This window comes from Arachis stenosperma, chromosome 9 (genome assembly GCF_014773155.1).
Source record: "Arachis stenosperma cultivar V10309 chromosome 9, arast.V10309.gnm1.PFL2, whole genome shotgun sequence".
Taxonomy (NCBI): Eukaryota; Viridiplantae; Streptophyta; class Magnoliopsida; order Fabales; family Fabaceae; genus Arachis; species Arachis stenosperma.
Window position 1 is genome coordinate 7,105,859 of NC_080385.1, and position 22,427 is coordinate 7,128,285.

General features: G+C 38.6%; 4 protein-coding genes across 7 annotated transcripts; 1 reads left to right on the plus strand and 3 right to left on the minus strand.

Annotated features, from left to right (window-relative positions):
* Positions 1-1,715: 1,715 nt before the first annotated feature.
* Positions 1,716-3,096, minus strand: LOC130948962 (uncharacterized). The gene is made up of 2 exons (XM_057877811.1): positions 3,022-3,096; positions 1,716-2,186 (listed from the first exon to the last, which is right to left on the minus strand). Exons 1-2 carry the CDS (start codon positions 3,094-3,096, stop codon positions 1,716-1,718), a joined length of 546 nt encoding a protein of 181 aa, XP_057733794.1.
* Positions 3,059-4,413, plus strand: LOC130948630 (uncharacterized). Its single transcript, XM_057877429.1, has 2 exons — positions 3,059-3,079; positions 3,209-4,413. Exon 2 carries the CDS (start codon positions 3,396-3,398, stop codon positions 4,152-4,154), a length of 759 nt encoding a protein of 252 aa, XP_057733412.1. The 5' UTR covers positions 3,059-3,079; positions 3,209-3,395; the 3' UTR covers positions 4,155-4,413.
* A 3,755-nt stretch (positions 4,414-8,168) lies between these two features.
* LOC130948626 (protein FAR1-RELATED SEQUENCE 5-like) lies at positions 8,169-11,959 on the minus strand. Of its 2 annotated transcripts, none has more exons than XM_057877424.1 (2): positions 11,886-11,959; positions 8,169-11,289 (listed from the first exon to the last, which is right to left on the minus strand). In XM_057877424.1, exon 2 carries the CDS (start codon positions 10,788-10,790, stop codon positions 8,862-8,864), a length of 1,929 nt encoding a protein of 642 aa, XP_057733407.1. In that variant the 5' UTR covers positions 10,791-11,289; positions 11,886-11,959; the 3' UTR covers positions 8,169-8,861. The 2 variants fall into 2 exon arrangements, with proteins under 2 accessions (XP_057733407.1, XP_057733408.1); XM_057877425.1 differs by lacking the exon at positions 11,886-11,959 and adding an exon at positions 11,431-11,446.
* LOC130948631 (disease resistance protein RPV1-like) lies at positions 11,884-19,595 on the minus strand. 3 transcript variants are annotated; one of them, XM_057877431.1, is made up of 3 exons: positions 18,897-19,595; positions 12,743-12,798; positions 11,884-11,990 (listed from the first exon to the last, which is right to left on the minus strand). In XM_057877431.1, the coding sequence occupies exons 1-2, from the start codon at positions 19,388-19,390 to the stop codon at positions 12,768-12,770; spliced, it is 525 nt and encodes a 174-aa protein (XP_057733414.1). In that variant the 5' UTR covers positions 19,391-19,595; the 3' UTR covers positions 11,884-11,990; positions 12,743-12,767. The 3 variants fall into 3 exon arrangements, with proteins under 3 accessions (XP_057733414.1, XP_057733413.1, XP_057733415.1); XM_057877430.1 differs by lacking the exon at positions 11,884-11,990 and adding an exon at positions 12,412-12,639 and having other exon boundaries at positions 18,897-19,594; XM_057877432.1 differs by lacking the exon at positions 11,884-11,990 and adding an exon at positions 12,415-12,655.
* Positions 19,596-22,427: the final 2,832 nt, after the last annotated feature.

Here is a 22,427-nt window from a genome sequence, read left to right on the forward strand (position 1 = left end):
ATATCGGGATATTTCTTGAAAAACGATGTTTAATATTTTGTATTATTTGACGGGAATTGACGTCTGTTGATGTGATGTGAGTGACTGCTCCAATGGCCCGCGGAACAAGATAGTCAGATTAACCACGTTGCCCAATGCTACGCGCTCAACAACTATATAATACAGCAAATGTGGAAACTGTATGATATACGCTTCCATCTACTCGATTGCCACTGTAGTCGTTAGTCTAAAACACGGTATTGAAAGGAAAAAAAATAAATAGAAAAAGAAAAGCAACTTGGGTATGGAAAATCAATTTCCGGATTCGTTGGCTGCTATGGGGGAGCAGATCCTTCCAGACGATCTTTTGATGGAGATTTTCACTCGCACTGACCCGAAGACGGCGGCGAGATGCAGAACCGCAAGCACAACCTGGCGTGTCCGACTGTCTTCCGAGAGATTTAGGATGGACAACACGCTGACAAACATTGGAAAATACCGTAATGTGTTGCTCCAGATTGGTGACCCGGAGAGGTACGGTTCAACCAAGGCTTTTTGCATTGTCGACTGTGAAGGCGGAGAAAGAGTAGCCGCGCCAATGCCAGAGCAACTGGGTCCAGGCGGATGGTGGAATGTTATCGGCTCCGATTGCGGTGTGATCTGCGTCCAGTATAGCACGAATGGTCCTGATTTGAGGCTACTGTTATGGAACCCGCTGCTGCGAACCGCTCGTCAGCTAGAGGATCCGGCCGACAAACTTCTAAAACAAGCAGTAATCGGATATGCCTTTGGATACCGGGCGGGAACTGACAATTACTGCGTCGTCCATATGTCAAAGAGGCACGTCCTAGACAGGTTTTTGCACTGCAATGTTTTCAATTCGGCAGAAGGAAGCTAGAAGCACGCGTACATCAACGATCAACGACTCACTCACCTCGACGAGGGCTCAGCTTTTCACCTTGGTAAGGCCGTGTGGGTAAACTGGGGAGGACGTGGTTTGACGATTGCAACGCATGTGGTTGTGTTGGATGCAGACACATTTATTCTGAGCAAGATAAGGATAAACCGTAACTTAATTCAGCACGTGCAGGCACTGCGTGTGCTCGACGGCATCCCACACCTGGTCGGGTATGAACGATCGCCGCACCGAGGACTATCGACCATATGGTGCAAGATTGACTTGGAATCCATGTGCCTCGTCCCGTTCATCAGGCGAAGAGTTGCCGGTCAGTACGGCGTTCCATGGAATCCTGTGACGATCATGGGTGATCGTATGATAACAGTGCGCGAAAACAACCACAGGCGGGCAAGAGATGCTAACGGTGGTTTTCTGACGGAGATTTCGTTGGTTCAGATTAATTTACTTAACCGACACAGAGTCACCGCATTCAATGGTGAGTGGCCGAGTGACATGAACCTTCAGCGCGTTATAACTGTGGGAGTGGGTTGTCTAGTTCCCTAATAGAGCGACCGAGATTGTGATTCGATCAGTTGTATCGTTGTTTGTATTCCGGGCATGCTTAAAATATGTTTTTCAAATGGATTGATGTGTATCGTGTTTTATTTTACTCGGTAGAATGAATATGCGAAATGAAATTTATCTTATTGGATTGAGAACATATAGTACGGGTGCAATGAATCCACACAGGAATTAGATTTGATGAAATCCATTAAACTAGTCATGTTTTCCACTCGTGAATACCGAATAAAAAATAAATTACAAATAAAAAACCTCATCAAGCGATCTTCACCGGTAAAAAAAACAACAAAATGATCGCGGATATCAGCACGGTGATCAGAACACCTAGCCTCCTCGTAGTCGCGACACTCGCAAGCATGTTGTCTTCCAAGGCCGTAGATGCAGAAATCGCGGCCTCCAGATCTGCCCTTGTTTCAGACAAACTCTGTTGCAAAGAAAGCAGCTCGTCCAGGAGTTCCTGCCTTGTCTTCTTCAACTCCGTGTTCTCGCTTCTAATGCCCTCGTTCGTTTCTAGCAACCTGCGAATGACGTCGGAGTAACGGGGCGGGGGCTCTGGATCGTACCACTGAAAGAATGAGCATTTCCTGCTGGTTCCGTACCCAGAACATCCATAAAATCTTCTGCCCGGATAGTCACATTTCCAAGCGGTTCTGATTGGCGACCTCATGCCACAGTGACATCGAGGCGTCGGTGCGTCGACGGAGGACGAGCTTATGGAAGAGGATCCCTGCATTATGTGTTCAGTAGTCTACGAGGGGAGTAAAACACTGGCTTTTGAAATAGCCGTGCCCAAGGAGGTTTCATATTCACCTCTCTGCTAATGCCGTCATGTGTTCGCATCCCAACGGCCTTCTTCTTGACTGACACATGTGACGCCAACTTGGCACGTAACGGTCGATTATAGGCCCCAGCCGCGGGCCGGACGCATGTTACACCATGTAGTTGTTAGCCGACGATCCAAACCGTCAACGTTAAATATGTGACCCGTTTTTCTCTGCGTGTTATAATCTTTCCCCATGAAAAATTTCCAAGATACTAATTCATATGTAATTATCTTACTGTCAAATAATCTCTTGTTATTCCTTGTTGTTAAGGGATATTGATTAATTAGTTGTTTTATATGCTTCTGTATTTAAGGGGCAATTACGTTTTTTTGATATGACGTGATTGACATACCCATCACGATTCACAACTGCGCGTCTGAGCGCTACATTGTAGCAAAACTAAAGAAGTGTATAGGAAAACTGACCTCATGCCCCCTCATGCTACGGCAGGTCACCTTTTGCTATCTTAGGAAGCACATTGCAAGGCCTTGAATATTGGACGGCACCCGTGGTTGCCTAACCGGTGCAATTCTAAACGCATGTGATGCATCCTGCCTGGATGGACCTGACCGTCTACAGACTCCAAGAAAGGTGTTTGCAGACCCAACTTTATGACCGGCCAACAGCTAGCCTAGTCAAATATCTTCACAAATCAAACCAACTCAAAACACAACCATATCCACGCACGACCAACACGGACCAACTCATCGGACGCCGACGACCGATACTGCAACCAACGATGGCAGAGAATGGGACACCCGCTGCATCCAACAACGTCAACCGCGAGACGTCCCAGGTACGGTTGCGGTGCATCAATCGTTTTTTGTTTATGTATTTATTTATTTCTGGTAGTTATGATTACTCTACTACCGATTCTTCTGAGTTAGTACTATACCCGAACGAACTAACAAGCACCCAATGCTAGGAGGAGCAGAAAACACCGGGCCCCAACGACACCACTCCAAACGACGCGTTGCTGGAAATAATGAGAGAGGTGCTCGAGAACACAAAGGTTGGTAACACTTGTCTCACTATCTGCTCTAACTGAATCGGTTAATCCAACCATCTGACAGATCTGTTACGATTTTCTATTGAAGAGCGCGCAACGCCGAATGGACAGGGTCGAAGCGAAATTGGTGACGATTCGGTTGTTGGTGGGCGGTCTTAGAGAGCCTGTGACCCAGGGGCTACAGGAACATGCGGATCAAGTCAACGCAACGTCCGATGGAAACCGGATCGAGAAGCAGAGACAACCTGTTCCCGAAAGGGTACACATGCACAACCCGATGTCACGCACCTCCATTACCAACCGTAGACAGTTGATGCATCCAGGAACGATGAAGAAGAGACATCATCAATCGTCGATAATAAGCGGCGGCGGAGACGTCGAAATGTCTGTTTACGATGAAGAAGACGATCCGAAACGGGCCATGTACCCAAAGATGTGCAGGTCAAATACGCTCGTCGACGAACATAACTCGAAGGGTGGCTTGGCTACAAACTTCTTCAATCGATTCAAGGAAAAGGTATACGGGGGTAACCGAGGGACTGTATCCGCCGAACGCACGAACAATGCAGCCAACCCGACAGGACGCAATGGACTGCAGCCAACGCAAAACAGAAAATGCAGTTTTCCCTTTAACACAATGACGTCATCCGACGAGAGCTCATCGAAGCCTGAAAGCAGCCACGGACGGACATCCGACACCTACAAGCATATTCCGCGACGACCCCCCTCAAACCTGACCAAGAATGGAACAAACACCACCAACGCATGGCCCATCTCTCAGCACGCGATGGACATCTGTAGCTACGTCTACGACCATGATTCTGACCCAACGTGGGTATTGTATCCGAATATCAACCGCTGAATATGCCGTGCGGCGTCATTTTTGCCGGAAGGCAGTTAAAATTGCCCTCACAGTGTAACATCTTCCATTTATTGACCGCAGGGAGATCGTTGTACGCATCGGGTCGCAACATGCAACTCGTTCTGACATGGGATGCCTGTTAGACGGTCGGCAACCAACCCAGAAGGCACGTAGCAATCGATCGGACCTTTTTCGAATAAATGGATTTAATTCCGCTGACCCGGGTTGATTACTTCCATGTGAAGTCTGAATTTTTTTTTTGTCGGAATTCAATTGCAGATAATGGAGATGATCACGATAATGGTTGCATCGGAGGGAGAGACCGATGGAGATCACCGTGGATCCGTGTGGTGCTTGCACCCGAATTTTGCGGTAGGACCAAAACAAACTTCCCTACTTCATTTTAATGCATAACTATGATTTAACCGTATCTGTTATAACACGAACCTTGTACCGTTGACATATGCCGGTCACTTGTTTTAACCTCTGAATACTCCCTGAGTAACCAGTCCGATGTAATGGATGGCGTCCACCCTGAAATTTTGGCACAGCGATACGGGAAAGAACACATGCACCCGACTGAAGACCTGCGCATCGTAAGCTACCGACCAATAACATTCTTGTACGCATGTTCTGGTCATGGTCAGACTGAATTTTGAGTCTCTTCTGGTTTTCGGCTTTTTCTATCGATCGCAGGTCTATATGCCAGTACTAGAAGAAGACTATGAGAAGCACTGGTTCTTGGCCGTGGTTGACCTGTCGGACAAGCAAGTCTATCAATTTGACACGAATGCGACTAAAGAATCAAAGGCAAGAAGGAGACGTGTCATACAATGCATGGTACGCGACGAACATAAGTAAGATCATCGTCCTATCCAAACACGCTAATCTATTTTATGTTTTTGAATATGTGCCAGCTTACTGCCCTGGATGGAATTGTTGCAACTGACGGGTATAAAAACTTACGCTCTAAGGCCGCTCCCGAGTTTGCCAGTATGGAAATCATGTCCGCACCGGGAGTGCCCAAAACAGCAGCAGTACAGACGCTGGCATTTGGGTCATGCAGTGGATGGCAATGGGACGCAGGTTCACGTACGCGGTGTTGCCAATTGTAAGTTAACGCATGCAAACAGGTAAAATGCATGCAATTGCAGTAAGTGTCTCTAATAAACGCGGTATTGACCATTGTAGCTGGACGAAGAGAATATCAGGATAAAAATGGCAATTGCGCTGCTAACGGGAAGATGCAACGAGGAAAGTGGTGCATTGCTTGCTAAGTCGGCCGCGAAGAAGGGAAAGCGCGAGTAACATACGTCTGAAGATGCGGAATTCAACGTCTTTTTTTTTTTGGGTTAACTCATGCACTACAGTTTTTTTCGTGGACTGATTGTATCATGGGCCATACTTCTTATTACGGTTATGGGCCCCTACTTTTACTCTATACTTATCTTGGGCCCCTTTACGTTATTCGATGTTGGGCGGTTGGACGATTACGGAATCTGGGTTTTGACTCGACTCGGTTTTTCCGGACCATCACCAACACGGAAGAAAATGTTAACTTCCAGCACGTGCAAACAATTTAAAAAAGGTTTTTTTCAAGGAAAAAAATTAAAAACGGTAAATGTACAAAAAGTAAAAAATAACGTGATTATCTGCGTCGTTCGAAAACATCAATCCATCCATCCATCAACAAGTCGTGGCTGACACTACGAACTCATTACTCACTGACCCACGCAATGGAATGAATGATAACACTAGATTAGGCCTAAATTTAAATCCTGTGCTCATGCGGTGGTAATCGAATTTTTTTTTTAAACCCGGTAGTTGCCATTGGTAAGTGCAACTATATTAATGCCACATTAATGTCCACTTAATCAGGTTTAAGTGTTACTTATTAAAAAGGATAACTTTGAACGGCGGGAGTTGTTTCGCCTGTTTAACGCGCGTAGGTTCGTACGTTACCCAAAAAATAAAAATCACATACTTTTCGAAGAAGGGAAGCCATTGTTGGATACTCAACAGCTTCCGGCAGTAAAGAACCCAAAACCGTCAAAGAAATCGCACACGAGGTATCACCATGCCGCAGCTCGCTGATTTTCGCTTCTTCAGATTCATAATCCCCAACATGGAGAATCAAATTGTAAGTTTTAACTTTTTATGTTCTACTCACATAACCCCAAGGCCAGCATGCAAGCCCACATCATTATCGATTTTTTGCTCCTGCAGAGATTGCCGGTGCCCTTCTCCAACGTTGTACGGGATAACATGAGGAACCCCGTCGAGGTAATCACCACAAACGGTCAGTCGTGGAGCATCTCGTGGGATGTGGACGAGGAGCATCCGCATCAAATCGTATTCACCCGCGGCTGGCGAGCCTTTTACGAACACTACCACCTGCGAATCGGTGACTCAATGATGCTATCGTATCACCAACCCAAGTTTTTCTATGCGGCCATCCACGACACAACATACTTCGAGATCAATTACGGAAGGTAACAATATCATTCTAGCGGGTAATTGGTATGCAATCGGCTAACTCGTTTGTTTTATGCTGTTTTACGTTCCACCAGAAACTTGAGAAACGGAAGTCTTCCGGCAATACCCGCACATGGCAACTATACAGTCCAGTTCTTCACGATAATCCCGGTGAACGCCCCTGATACACTGGTATGGAACCCAATTTCAATTCCTTTAACTCCTGCAATCATCAATCCATCCATCTGTGGCACATTGTAACCCTTTTGTTTTTCCACCATCCACTACAGAAGCTCCCGCTGCGGTTCTCCGGGCATATGGCCAGTCCCTACCGCGACCACTGATCCTAACCACGCCTACAGGACATCGTCATCGCGTGGGCTGGAATATGCAACCTAACGGGAGGATCGTGCTTCATGGAGGATGGGACGGTGTCCGGGCACTCTATGGCCTAAGGGATGAGTGGCTTGTGCTGTTCCGTTATCACGCCGTTCAGAACACAATGTACGTCATGTTCTTCAACGGTCAAACAATGGAAATCAACTACTTCGCCCATGCCGGCCCCGGGACGGACTCCACTTGTATAACCGAACCGTCGGCCCCCAGGTCAAGGCACATAGCCGATGGGTTCAGATCGACCAATCCGTTCTTTGTAAGTCCAATCGTGCACCGCGTGGCAAACCGTTTTCTCGTAAGTGTGCCCACAATTGTTTTTAAGGGCAACTATTTCATATCCTATTGTTCTAGTCAATTATTTTATTGATCTAACCAAAGCGATGTCTTCACTTCCAGCCGAATGTCCCCCCTCTGCCGGGAGTATGCGAGGATAGCCCAATTACGATTACCAACGACAGGGGAGCGTGGACCGTTCGGTACACGCACTATGTCGGGAGGACGAACGGATGCTTTGGAATTGGCTGGTCTGCCTTAGCAACTGCATGCCAACTAAGACACGGCCATGTTTGTGTCTTCGAACGGCTTGCGCCGCAAGAATACCGGCTGCATATATATTGACAACTCCGGTCCCCTAAACCCGAAGCCACCGTCCCCAACCCCATCCAAGTCACTCGGTCAAGTACGGTGGTGCAACCTGCATGTCCAGACATCTGTATCTTGAATCTATATATTATTAGGGCCCAGGAATACAATTCTACCTTCCCGTCATTAGCTTATTTTTTGGATGATAAACACGGTAATCGTTTCTGTCGTTAACGTGCACGTTGCATTGCAAATGGACTGATGTGCCAATATTAGAAATGTATGTCAATTTGTGCCTTTGAACTTTGAATGTTAATTTAAGCTGTGAACCTTGAATGTAATCCGATTCACTTCACCTGCATTTTGTATCTTTGCATTTTTAATTTTGAATCTTCACACTGAGGTGTTAATAACCCCAAAATGCTAATCAGTGGTGGTTGTTTATTGAGTCGAAGTTGTTGCCGTGCTTCATTTAGTGCATTTTACTCCTCACTTCAGGTGTTTTAAGCGTGTGTTTTAAATTACATCAAGCAACGATCCCTTACAAAGAACTTCAAGGTCGCGATTGAACCACATGCATTTTCCAACGAGATTTTTTTATGAGACTGAACCACATGCATTTTCCAACGAGATTTTTTATGATACGTGCATCTGAATATCCACTGAACGTTACTACCAACTACATACAAAATATCTACTTACCATACATACAAAATATCCACTGAACATAGAATGGCTGTAAAAATGCCCCTAACGACCGAATAATAATACATCAGGTTTGACAGTCGATTTGCAGCTACTCGCATGACACCACTTAAACCCTACACATCCTGAATCCCGGTTAAAAACGGTGATATCTATAGAACACTTACATACCAACGACAGCCAACATACCAACAACTTGTTTTTACGTGGACGACATAAAGACAGTTCTGTACCTATTTGACATGCAGACACCGAACGGTGTGCGGCTACAACCTACCGGAGAACGTCAAAGGGTTCGACCAACCTGCCGTTGCAACACACAGTGGTGACGACTGTAGGCCCCCTTTGCTCAATCGGCGAGAGACATGACTGGCCCGGACGTCCTGGGCCCAGCGAAGTCGCTGTTAGCAAACCCGGCCTGCGTGTCACTATCGGAGCATTGGAACGAAGGAATCTCCGCGGTCGCATACAGATCGCCGGATAGGTTATCATAGACTTAACACCAATGTAAAAAACAAACGATTAGATCCATTTAACAGACCAGAAAACTTAACTACATCGTCTATAGAGCGACCAACCCACCATGTCAGTGTCCATCGAATCCATGTCCTCTGCAACTGAGCTGGATGGTTCCATTGTGCGACGCTCCGGACACGTCGTCCTGTTGTGTCCCACCTCCCGGCACAAACGACATCGCTGGGTCTTCTTTCCACCGTGACCACCGTTACCCTTTGTACTGCGCCTGGGTGGATTTTGCGCCGGGGGTCTCCCGCCCTCAGTAGGTGGCCCCTCGTGTTGAAAACTGCTGTTCCCTGCATCTTCGTCCTCGAAGTGCTTCAGCATCAGCACAGCTATGTCTCTTGCAAACTGGAACTTCTCGGTGCTGTGACATGCAATCTTGCACACTTTCCGGTACCAATCCATCAGGCACCAGTGTTGCGTCAGTTGTACAGAATCCCAAATCACGCCCATCGACTCCACCGCCACAAGTTTTGCATCCTTGGTCCATCTCGGTAATATCAGAGACCTCGGGATCTCATGAACATTGTTAAGAACAAGCACCGCAATTATATGTTCGCAGGGGACCCCGAAACATTCCATTCTCATGCACGTGCATCGGACCTCCCTCGTATCAGACGTTGCAACAACACGCCACTCCTTCCCCGGAGTGCCGTATCGAGAGACGGTGTGAATAAAATAGGAACCGTTGTCTTCAGAGTCAACCACCCTCATTGCACAGGCTCTGTCAAGAATGGGAACAAACAAATAGAATATCGCACGAGTGTAGTTGTCGGCCGCACTCCGCTCCAGCTGTTTCAGGTTGGTGGTCATAACAGGGTCACCCTTTGCGCACTCGAAATCAGCCTCCACCTCCTTTGCGCGGACGAACATCAAGCATCGATGGAAATGACGTAAAAACTCAGTGTAGCTGTATCGAGACTTAACATACCGTGATATCACAGCGTGCAAGCCCTCGCACCTTGATGTTGTTCGAAATTCGGCAAAGAACTTTCCCCGTATGTGTGCTGTGGCCCAGCTGTGCCTTCTTTCGTACATGTCCTGTACCCATCTTTTATCGGCCACTCCAAATTTCTCAACCATCTCAAACCACTTTCTCTGAAATGTTCGGACCTCGTAGTCGCCGAGCATGCAATCCCTAAACATCCTGGTGAATATGGGCTTTCCAATGTTGCTCGTGGCGTTTCGGAGTAGATGCCAAGCGCAGAGTCGATGGTGAGCCTCCGGAAAAACTTGCTCGATCGCAGACTTTATTTGCCTGTCACCGTCGGTTATTATGGACACGGGAGCCTTCCCTTTCATTGAAGTTTGCAACTGCTGAAGCAGCCAGACATATGTCTCTTCTTTCTCGTCTGCCACCAATGCAGCGGCAAAGACAACGGTTTGGTTGTGGTGATTCACACCGGAGAATACTACGAGAGGTGAAAGGTAAACGTTTTTCTTGTAAGTTGCATCAAACGCAACCACGTCTCCAAACACCTGGTAATCAATTTGGCTGGTGCCGTCACACCAAAACAAGTGTTGCAGCACGCCCTCACCGTCAACGACTTCCTTGTAGTACAGTGCGGGATCATTTGCCTTGCACTCTCGGAGATACCTCAAGCACGATTCCGCATCTACGCCACCCTCCCTTCGTTGCTTCGCATTTACATTGTGCATGTCCCTTGTTGTGTACGGGACATTATGATACCCGCCGGCCAGGCTCGCCATAAAACCGTGGATTCGGGAGACGCCAATGCCCCCTTTGCGCATGTCGTTCATCTGCTGGATGTCCGCTTCGCTCATCCTCCGATGGCCCGGGAGCATGGAAGAAAATTGCAACTCAAGAACGTGGTGGTTATGCGCGTCTGAAAAGAACGAAACGTGCCAACGTCCTGATTCATCGTCCATGCGGAGTAACATCCTCACAGGGCATCCACACCGTGTCTCGGCCCTCGGCCTCTTTTGCCGGTTAGGCATCGAGTAGAACTTCGGGGATCGGAACCCTTGTCAGTGGCAAACAAACTCCTGCCGTATCCTTACTTCGCCGCGTTTTTCGCTTCTGGAACGTCTCGCGCCGAATCCATGGTGCTTTGCATATTGCTGATAGAACTCAAATGCAATGTCAACATCTGCGAAATTAAACCGGAGAACATCCTCCGCGCTCAAGTTCAAAAAATCAATCCAACCTATGCACTCGCCGGAATCAACGGCGTAAAACTCGTCTTCCGCATAATTCTCAGACATTCCTCCGGCGCCATCCAAACCGTCTTCCAATTCGACCGCATCCCCACTGTCGACATCGGCCTCTGCATGACGGTCGTGTTCTGTATCGTCTTCCTGAAAGTCGTTCTCCTCCGACTCCATCCCTTCAGAGCGTTCGCCCTCAATCGATCCAACTCCGTGGTCTGCTCCGTCGGACATTTCTGCTTCATCGCCGATGCGCACGCCCCCAGTGGTATCTTCATCCTCGGCAACCCTGTGCCAAACAGCAACAATGCGGTAATTTTAGCGAAACACGCAAAATTGGGGGATGTACTTCAAAGACAATTGGAGACCTATGACGAAGAAAAAGGGGGATATTTGTAAATCTAGTGAAGGGTGATAATACAACAGGTACCTTCTTTCCATTGATGGAGACGGCGAAGCCATCTACTGCCGAAGCCAACCGACAATGCAGATCAGGTACCGTGGTCGTCAGAGGTGAGGCTATTTGTCGGGGGGGAAGAAGAAGTTAGCTGAGTTGGGAGGTTTCAGTCGTTCACGGTGGTGGAGATAGGAAGGGACGGTGCGATTGCGACGGAGGAGAAGGGGAGGAAGAGGGTGCGATTGCGATGGAGGTAAAGGGGAGGAAGAGGGTGTAGTTGCGACGGAGGGGAAGAGGAGGAAGAGGGTGCGATTGCGACGGAGTGAAAGGGGAGGAGAAACGAAGGAATACGGCGGCAGTAATAGTTGACTAATTCTAACAATTAAATTAAGTGTATTCATTTTAAAAAACTAAAAAGTGACCCCTATAGTGTATATAAATTTGCGAAAAAAACCCACCAAAAGCATGCATTTTAATTCTGGTCTCACCTGGCTGACCGGTGCGCCAAACAATCAAATAGCGCTTCAGTGCGCTATCTTACCCTGCGTACCGAATCCGTCCCCTTCTTTCATTTCATCTCTTGTCCTATTCAACTATATTTTGATAAAATAAATAAATAAAAATGAAAGAAACTTGTCAGACAAGTTTAGAGAATTTTGAATAGAGATCGATAATAGATATCAGTGTGGTTAATCTCATATTATTAGCAAGATAGCGACTTATAAATAAAATGTTGTTGGTCCTATTGAGAGATTACTATATATATGTTTTGTGACTAATTATTACGTGCTTTTGAAATATATTCAATGTGAATATGATGTCTTGTAGATAAAAAATATATATACTCTTAAAAAATGCAGTAATTTTCTGATCATGGCATACCACAAAAAAATCCTAGTTCACTATAGGTAATAATTGGTAGTATATATGAACATAATTTCATCATTTTCACCGTAATAAATGGATCCAAAATTAGTTTTTTATTTTTTCCCTCTGAATATACTTATTGCAAATAATTATCAACATATAATCACCGGTACTTTAATTTAGTTTTTTATCAAAGCTCCCATAGAACAAAAGTCTCTTAACATTTAAGGTGGGGTAAAAGAAAGACAAACCAATAAACATATCAATATATAGCATTTTATGCCAGTCCCATATCCACACATCACAACAACACAATTGTTAGATGACAAGAAATAAATCCCCTATAATGAGCAGCATTTAAGTTTTCCATTAGCACTGCATAAAATTGTTCCTGTCAGTTTGAAAATCAACACAAATATGTTGCAACAGGCTAAAAACGAACCACCACATACACAATAATTTAACAAGAAAATATTACTCTGATTTTGGAGTGAGCTTTCTTTTTATCTCTTCTTCAGTGTCTGTTCTCCACCACTGTTTTAACATTGACAATAAATTAATTGTGCTGATTGCAGATATTGTAGCTAGGCATTGTGGTTGTTATAGTATAATGTTTTTCTTGTAATTTAAATTTGAATATATACTGCAACCAATTATAGCATGTTTTAAAACCAACTTAGCTATAATATGAAAATTAAACTTTTCAAGAAAAACAGTAATGTCATGAAATATAAGTAAAAGCTTAGTTTACATAATGAGGCAACTTACCAATAATCTTTAAAAAATAGAGCTTTATAACCAATGTGCTGATCATTTGAGTATAAAGGAGTCGCACAAAAGAAAGCAAGTGGGAAAAAAGAGAAGGAAGGAACCAAAAAAATACACAAACGTATTTGATGGTTGATTTAGAGTTTCTGACTGAAAGCAATGGAAGCATCAATATAGCAAGTTAGCAACTTGGAGCCAAACTCTTGTCAACTACAATCATGTACTTTCTCTCAATTTTAATTATAATCTCTATTTCATTTTATTTCATTATGATCTAAATTTATTGGCTAGAACATTGATAAGCCCATTATGTGAATTGATATGTTATGAATTAATGTTATTCAATGAATGGTGTTATGAGTCATATATGTTTATAATCAATTTTAATGCTTAGATACTTAATCACTATTTAAATGATATGTTAATTTACAATGCACTTGAGAATGAAGTTATAAATGAAGCTACTAATTATAAATACCATAAATTGAGCAAACACTAGAATGCAATTTATGTGCATAATCCTTTATTCACAAAAATACATAATCCTTTATTCACATAAATTGTAACTAAGAGATTAGTGTATTTATACGAGTTTAAGAAAGTTTTGTGATTATAAGAAAAACTAGAAACTACATTAAAAAACTTATCCAATTTGAATTCACAACAAATACATTGAATAATACTAAATATGACATATATAGTCAATTTCATAATATGATGAAACCAAATTTCCTAATAATTCTAATTTTATTTATTGCATACAAAAAAGTTTTCAGTTAATTGCTCTTTTATTATTTATATTTTTATTCCAGTTTATGGCATACAATCAATTTAGCAATACAATTAAATTTTATCAACTTAAATAATAGTTGAAAAAACAAATTTAACATTTGACAATTCTTTATAAAAATGATATACTTTACTCATTTTTATTATTTGAAACGGTTAGTACACTTATTATTTAGTGTTATATTCACAGCACGTCACAAGATCAAGCCTTTGTTTGAATTGTTATAGTTAGATCGAATTCTAGACAACCAAAGATCTTATTCAATTTTTTTTTTTTTTTTGGGGTTTAGCACGCATTTTCATTTTTTATTATATTGAAGTTGGGCCAAAAGGGTAATGCAAGTAAATCAATAAAATTAAAATAAAAATATACATTTATGGGCTCTTTGAATAAAAAATTTAAAATTAAACCTACCCTAAAAAAAAGAAATCAGAGTGTAGTTCCGAACTATAAAATAGTTATTTTTTTAAAAAAATTTATATTGTTGTATTTAACTGAATTTTAGAGTAAATATCCAATTCCATTTCTGTTCATTCCAAAATAAAACAAGACGATTTTTGTCAAAAAATAAATTCGTTTCAATCTTGTCTTTATGTATCGTGAGATATTATGATCTTTTCGTCATTTTCTCTCACCAAATTTAATGAAAAAAACCTATGTGACACTTAAACATTGCTAATGTAGATGCTGAGTCTCCGTTAAGTGCCATATTGGCTAATGAGTAACGGTCATGAGTCAATTTGACTCCCTATAAATGATTTGTCTCTTTATATATAGAGAATTAGGGGTGGCAAAGTGGGTAGGTCTGCCCCAATCCGCTCTGCCCTGCTTAGGCTCACCTCATAAACGGGGCAGACCGGCCCGCCCCGTCAACTAAAATGGATTCCAAATGCTAGCCCGCCCCCACTTTATGGCAGATTAGCAGGTTGGCGGGCTAACCCGCTTGATTCTTTTTTTTTTCAAAAAATAAAATTCATTAAAATTAACCAAAAAATAATAATTAAAAAATCAAATACAAATAAAAAATACTCAAATTATAATATTATTTTTTGACTAGTTTTTTTTATTTTTAACTTCAATAAAATTGTTCAAAATAATATTTGTCAATAGAATCATTTTTATTTTAAAAAATAAGTCACATAATTTGAGGATATATACGAAATTGTAAAATAAAATAAATAAAGTTAATAACTAAAAGAAGAATAAAAACAAAAAATGAAAAAAATGTTTAAAAATTCTATAATTATTAATTTTATAATAGTAATCACTCTTTTATTTAATAAAAAAAAGAAAAATAAAAATTTCCGGCCCGTTCCGCCCCGCCAATTTGGCGGTGCGGGTTTGGCGGATTTTTTTAATTTGGCGGGCTCCAAATCCTAACCCGACCCGCCTTTTTTAGCGGGTTTAGCAGATCGGCTCGATGGACTCGACCCGTTTTGCCACCCCTATAGAGAATAGTCAAAAGTCAATTTGTCCTCTTTTATTCATGAAAATCATGCTGTTTCACATGCTCGACTAAATCAAAATCTATAAGAAGAATTGATATTGGATAACTAAGATGTTGCTAGTGTCGATATTAGCTATAGGTCTTAAAGGACATATATTTTGTTTTTCACTGTTTACTTTACTTATTTAAAACCTCTCGGTGATATAATATTTTTGATTTTGGAACAAATGTTCTGATTTTTTTTTTTTGGTCTTAGAACGATGTTGTTGTCCATATTATGCTATCATTAGGTGTTAATTTGTCAAAGATAAACTGTTTCTTTATTATTCATCTATACTTTCTTTAAAGTTGAAAAATGCATGTTAAAGTCACAACCCCACAAAAAATGCAAAATCACTACATTCAAAATTAAGGCACATCTGTTTTTATTGATTTTCATTCTACTCTTCTTCAACTTATTCTCTAATCCAATTAACCTTTTTTCTAACTCTTTCATTTTATTATTCACCACATGACCATGACTTTCAAAATTTACCGTCGAGACAGTATTAATTAATATAATTATTGATGAATAATATATTTTTGTTGGATTTAGCGGGAGATAAATCTAACGGTGAGAAATGCACGAAAATACAAATTTATGGGGGCAAAATAACCATCGAAAAGACGGTGACGACCTCAAAAAATTTGCTAATTAGAGGTTTAAGTCTGCCGGTAATTAGGTGAAGATTTTACCATTTAAATTTGTCCGCCACTAAATCCAACTTTTGGCAAATTTCTTGTAGTGTCCTACGATTCGTATTTGATTTGCAAAAGGAATGAGAGGTTTTTGTTGGGATGAATAATCATCCCAAATAGCATAGGTTTTGGTTCAATGCAGTACTTGAAATGATGTCGTTTTTCGTGAATAAAGAGGAATAAATTGACTCCTAACCATTAGCATAAAGGAACAAATCAACACTTGACTGTTTCTCATAGGGAGATAAATCGACTATTGATCATTATCTATTCGTTAGCATGACACTTAATGGAGATCCAGCGTCCACATCAATAATGTTAAATGCTACATAAATTTCTTCGGTTAAGTTTGACGAGAGAAGATGATAGAAGGACTGCTATGTCCCGCAGAGGACACGAACAGAGACTAAGACCTAGGATGGCTCCAAAAATTTAGTAAAGGAGGATTCAAAAATTAAAATCTTATATAATTAAATATAATATCATATATTTGATAATATATATAATTATAATTATTATTTAAAAAATATTAATAAGTGTTTGTTAAATAAAAAAGTTATCTCATTTTGTGTTTTTATAATTTTTTTATTTTAGATCCAATAAAATATGCAAATTATTTATTTTTGAAAATTTTTATTAATTGATTTATTTTATTAAATATTAAAGTGATTGTAAGTTGTATTTTTATTATGTTTTATATCGTAAAAAATATGAGATAAATAATATGATCAATATTTTTAATAATTTTGTTATATGAATTTTAAATATATTCGGGAATGAATATGTAAAATATATTTATTTTAATAGATTTATTTAATATTTTATTATTTTAATATCATGACAAAAATAAATAAATTTTAAAACAATTTACTATGATATATATAAATTTTTTAACATCTAATTAGATGTTAATGTTATTATAAATATTAAATTATTTTTATATAATAATAGCTATAAAAATTAAGTGAAAAATAGTAAAAAAAAAGAAGTAACAACCAAATAAAATAAAAAAATGTTATTATAAACATTAAGGTATTTTTCATATGATAATAGGTGTAAAAATTAACTATAAAAAAACTCTAAACTAAATAAAAAATAAATAAATAAAGCTAATGCATGAGTATAGTTTGAACCGTGTTATATTAATATACTAAGTGTGTGTTTAAATTTCAATTTTCATAAAATTGATTTTGTAAATTTGATTTTGATGAAAATTAATAATAAAATTAATATTTATTTACTAAATTAAAATAATATATAAAAATTAACAAAATATATTTTAATACATAAAAATACTAATAAATATAAAATTAAAAGATAAAATACTAATAAAATATATAAAAATATCATAAAAAAATTTCATATAATAAAAAAAATTTAGATGAACTAAAAAATAATAAAAAATAATAATATACATGAAAAAGCAAAACACTAAAAAAAATATAAAAAATATTTATCATATAAATAAAATAAATATAATAAAAAATATGAAAAAGAGTACTTTATGTTTTATAATATCAAATAAAAAAATGTTCTATAATTTTTTAGTATCATTAATATTGTTTAATTTAATATCATTTTAGACTATACATTTTTATTATTTATAACTTTTTTGTTACTTATAATTGGTATATAATAAAAACGAAAATAAAGTACAGTAAAAAGTAAAATAAAAACAACAAAAAAAATTTCATATAAACATAGTATATAATAATTACAACTAACAACATATATCATATGAACAAAAAAATTATAATAAGTAAATAAAATTTATATGAATAAAATTAAATAAAAAATTAAAAATTTATACCCAACATAAATATAGTATAATAAAAAAAAATTATATAAATAAAAAATATCATAAAAATTAATAAAAATAAGAATTTATATTAACAATAGTTGTCATATATGGATAAAAAAATACAATAAAAATATAACATTAGAATATTAAAAAATAATAAAATATTTATCATATAAATAAAAAATACAATAAAAAATATAAAATCAAAATATAAAAAAAATACTAAAAATAATAAAAAAATTAAAATATTTATCTTAGTGTGATTGAAACAAATCTAAAAGATTTTTATAAAAAAAAATTAAAACTAAAAGATTGAAGCTATAATTTTTTGCTTCATATATACGTACGTTCAAAAATAAAAACAATTTTAGATTTAGAGTTTCGTAAAATTATTAAATATAAAAATGAGACGTTAAAAACACTCGAACGGACTTCTATTTTTTCTAAAATAAATTCCAAACACACCCTAAGCAGCTTTAATACCATTACACGATGAGCTTCACTTTATGCATCACATTCACTATTACAATATTCCCCTCCTAAATCCGATTCTGACTGGGACGGGTCTATTTTTTTTTTTTTTTTACAGAAATGGTTTTGTTCTATTTTAGAATGGAGAGAAATTGGATTTAATATTTTTTTTATTTACTTGTGAGAGTATTTAAGTTGTAATTACAATTATAAATAGTAGTTGATACAAAAAATAAAAAATATTTAAAAAAAATAAAAATTTAAAATAGTTAAAAATTAAATTGTCTTATATATTTTATATTTTTTTAATTATTGTTTATCTTATCTTATATATATTTATTAATTATTATTGAAAGAATTTAATAATATTAAATATCATAAATATATAATTATAAATATTATATACTAAAATTATAAATACTAAGTTAAAAAAAAATAATCAGAGGCAAGTATTTGTTATATACATTAGTGTTGATTCAAAATTGAAGTTAAATAAAATAACACTGCCCCTATCTGGCTTATGAATTTTGACAATCTTACTCAAGCATTTGACTATGCAGTTCTGTTAAACTCAGAATATGATGTTGTTAAAACTTAAGAAGGTTGGGGCCTTTTACCTGTGATGATCGCAATGGAAGCCAGAAAGATTGGAAGCTTCAAAGAGTGCAGTCCTCCATTGCTGCACAACGCTACGCTCCAAAGATCTCTCGTGCTCAGCGAATGCTGTGTGGTAAGTTCCGCTCTGCTTGCGAACATGTGTGGGTTCTATTCTGTAGAACACTGGAATCACAATCACATTTTCATTCTTCTTCTTGCATTCCATGATCTCCACCAGCTCTCTCAAGCACCACTTTGAGCAAGCATACTTCTCAGAGAAGATAACAAGAAACAAGTTTGAGTCTCTGATGGCCTCAACAAGTTCGTTCCAGATGGCCCCTCCTTTCTGGATTCTGTAATCTATGAAGGTCTCGATCTGATTTCTGCGGAGAGCAGAATGAAGATGGCTGGTGAAGCCGTTACGCGTGTCCTCACCTCTGAAGCTGATAAAGACATCGTATTGATGAGTGACAGATGCTTGAGAATAAGAAGAAGAAGCACCGGAAAGTGGCATGATGTGTATGTTAAGTTATGGGTGGTGTGGGAATTGAGTTAATAGAGAAAGAAATGGTGTTGTATGTTGTCTCTCTTGCTATATGGCCATGACTTGTGATCTCTTGAAGGGAAAAACAAAAGGAAAGTGTTAACAGATCTTACTTTCGTGGATCCGCGTTTCTACTTTCTTTGACTGAAGTCAACTAAGTAAACAAGAGGCTTTCTTTGCAATTTCGCAGACACAGTTGAGAAAAAAACATCTTACTTTCGGTGCATATGCTATTGTGCGTGCTTCTTCTTTCTTTTCCGTGTGGGTCCAAAATGATGAAAATATACGGGAGCCTCACTACAGTGTATATAGTAGTATCTCTCTTTCAATGTGCTCGGTAGGTTATCGAAAAACTAAGGACATTCTCACCTTTTTTTTAGTTGGATACTACATCGAACATTTTATAATTATCTTTTTGTAAAAATGTTTTTTTTTTTTTACTTTTAAATGATAAATGATGGTTTCAGTGGCTAAGAGAAGGGGGGGTTGAATCTTAGCCCCTTTTTGCTTGCTGACTCTTGCTGGACTTTAGATGAGACTTTTCTGTTTTATCTCGTCCCTAGTCACGAGACATTTTCATTTTGTCTCGTCACTTGGCATGAGACATTTCTGATGTTGCATCTTGAACAATAAAAACAGAATTGAGGTAGGACAGAGAGAGAGAAGATAACACCCAGATATATCCTGGTTCAGCTGCTAAGTGCAGTGCAGCCTACATCCAGTCTCCATCACAACAATGATGGAATTTCACTATAATCATCCAGATTACAACTTGTAAAGTGCTAACCCAACTTACAAGGGGATTCCCACAGAATCATGAAACACAACACAGATGTACAAAGGAACTCTAAGACATCTATGGCTTTTTCTTTTAATTTTGCACTCTCTGCCTTTTTCCGCTCTATGGCTTTTTCTACAAACCTCACTGTTTGCCTTTTTCCATGAGACTCAAGACATGACAAAATTAAACAGAAAAATACTAAACAGAAAACATTGAAGGAGAAGAAGAACTACTAGCTTAGGAAGCTCTGAGAACTCTGTGCCTTGCACTCTCAAACCTTACTCTTTTCCTTAAATCAAACCATGACTGTTCACCTCTTTTATAGAGAAGTGACGCCTTCATAGTTTGAAAACCAGACCCGAGCTCAGCTTCTTTTCCTTCAACAAAAACCGGTTCGGCCATACAGAGAGAAGAAGTTACTCATGCAAAGACCAACATGCAAGTACCTCTCTCCCTTCCTTGGTCACCACTCTTCATTAATCCGAGCGCTCCATCCTTGGCTTCCTCTCCAAGATGGATTTCTGGCCCTTGATGCTTCATGATGATGATGACTTCATCTGCTTCATCTTCTGCCTTCAACCATCACTTCGCCACTCTAGCTACTCCCTGTGGTGGTTGATCAGAAACGAAGACAAGTCACGCCTCCAAGATCTTTCTGCTGGCCGAATCTTCTTCTTTCTTTTTGGGTATGGAGGATCCGAGATTAACTCACCAAATCTAACCATATTTGGTGATTATCTCAGCCACTACATACTTTTTGTTTTCTTGCCATCATAGTGATGGACTTGTAGCTTGTCCTTCCTTTCTTTCGGTAGCTTACTCTTGCTTTCATGGAGGCCATTGTTTCCTGTGTATTAACCGAAGAGAGAGGAAGAAAGAGATGAGAGAGAACAGAAGTGAAGAAAAGCAATTCAAAAACAAATTAAATGAAGATAGCTTGCTTTTACTTTCCTGAGTGGCGTGCAACATTAATCATAATGATTCCCATCAAATCAAAGTCAATTTCTCTCTCATAGTTCCAAAGCTAGCATATTAAATTTGAAATCCATTCTTAGCAAGCAATGGAATCCGTTGGAAGCTTCATGGATTCGGTTAATGCATGGAAGCATTAATAATTTTGGGCTTAGTTGCAATAAGGATTATTCTTGGCCCAAAATAAAAGCATTTGCTTTCCTGATAAGATTTGGAGCATTCATAAAACAAATGGAAAGCATGTAACCTGCTTGGGCTTAGAGCAACCAAAACCATTTAGGCCCAAGTAACATTAAAACAACCATTTGTATTTTTATTTATCAAAAACAAGGCTGAATGTAAATTTGGCTGGCACCATTTTCTTTTTATTTCGGTCCAATAAGACCTGCAGCAAAATTATTTAATCAATATATGTTGAATAAAAAAATTCAGATTAATAATTTTGCAATTAATAATGTTTAGTCATCACAAATATTAATTTGGAGTTTTCCAAACTCATCAATAAATTATATGATTAAATTTTATTATGTTATAAAAGTGTGTGACTAAATAAATAAATTATATTTTTAAATAAAATATCTTCATAAAAAACATTTTTATAAAAAATATTTTTACTATTTTTATTTAAATAATTACATTTTTTTTTGTTCATACAAGCACACTCATACACACTAACTTAACTAGCCACTACTAAGACATGAACCTGCTGGTGTGACTTAATTTAAGGGAAATATCTTTACTATTACATAACATATCTTTACTAAGCACATGGCTATCCATTTTTGATGAAGTGTTCCCATCATAGATTTGGTTAGTTGTTTTAAAATTCAGTGTGTGAGTCTACTCTATACCTTTTGCTTTATTATCTCTGCCATAAACCCATGAAAACAACATTGTCGATTGTGACCAAGGATGACCATGTACTAGCCACACTAAAATCACACAATACGATTCCCATCTATCAGTGATTTTAAATTTATAATTACTCAATATACGGTATCTTTGGTAGGCGTCGGTGACATAATTTTATAGAATGCCGCATTGCTGTTCAAATGGTGGTGGCATTTCGATAAAGAGTATTGTGTCCTGTGTAAAAGAATTACTTGCTTATCTAATAATATTTCAGGGGAGCAGCCACTAATGGATCAAAATTGAGTTTTCAACAGAGATGTTTGATCAATTATTGCCAACATTGATATATAGAGATCAGGAGGCAATCCATCCCAATTTCAGCAGGGGAAGAAAATCATAGTA

Bases quoted from the DNA above. Each gene is read 5' to 3' on its own strand.
- LOC130948630 (XM_057877429.1), top strand. From the start codon at position 3,396: ATGGACAGGGTCGAAGCGAAATTGGTGACGATTCGGTTGTTGGTGGGC.
- LOC130948631 (XM_057877431.1), bottom strand. From the start codon at position 19,390: ATGCCACTTTCCGGTGCTTCTTCTTCTTATTCTCAAGCATCTGTCACT. The intron at 12,799-18,896 runs GTAAAAGGCCCC...ATGTTAAAACAG, and splicing joins TTCCATTGCGATCATCACAG to TGGTGGAGAACAGACACTGA.
- LOC130948626 (XM_057877424.1), bottom strand. From the start codon at position 10,790: ATGCCTAACCGGCAAAAGAGGCCGAGGGCCGAGACACGGTGTGGATGC.
- LOC130948962 (XM_057877811.1), bottom strand. From the start codon at position 3,096: ATGCACCGCAACCGTACCTGGGACGTCTCGCGGTTGACGTTGTTGGAT. The intron at 2,187-3,021 runs GTTGGTTGCAGT...CACATAATGCAG, and splicing joins GTGTCCCATTCTCTGCCATC to GGATCCTCTTCCATAAGCTC.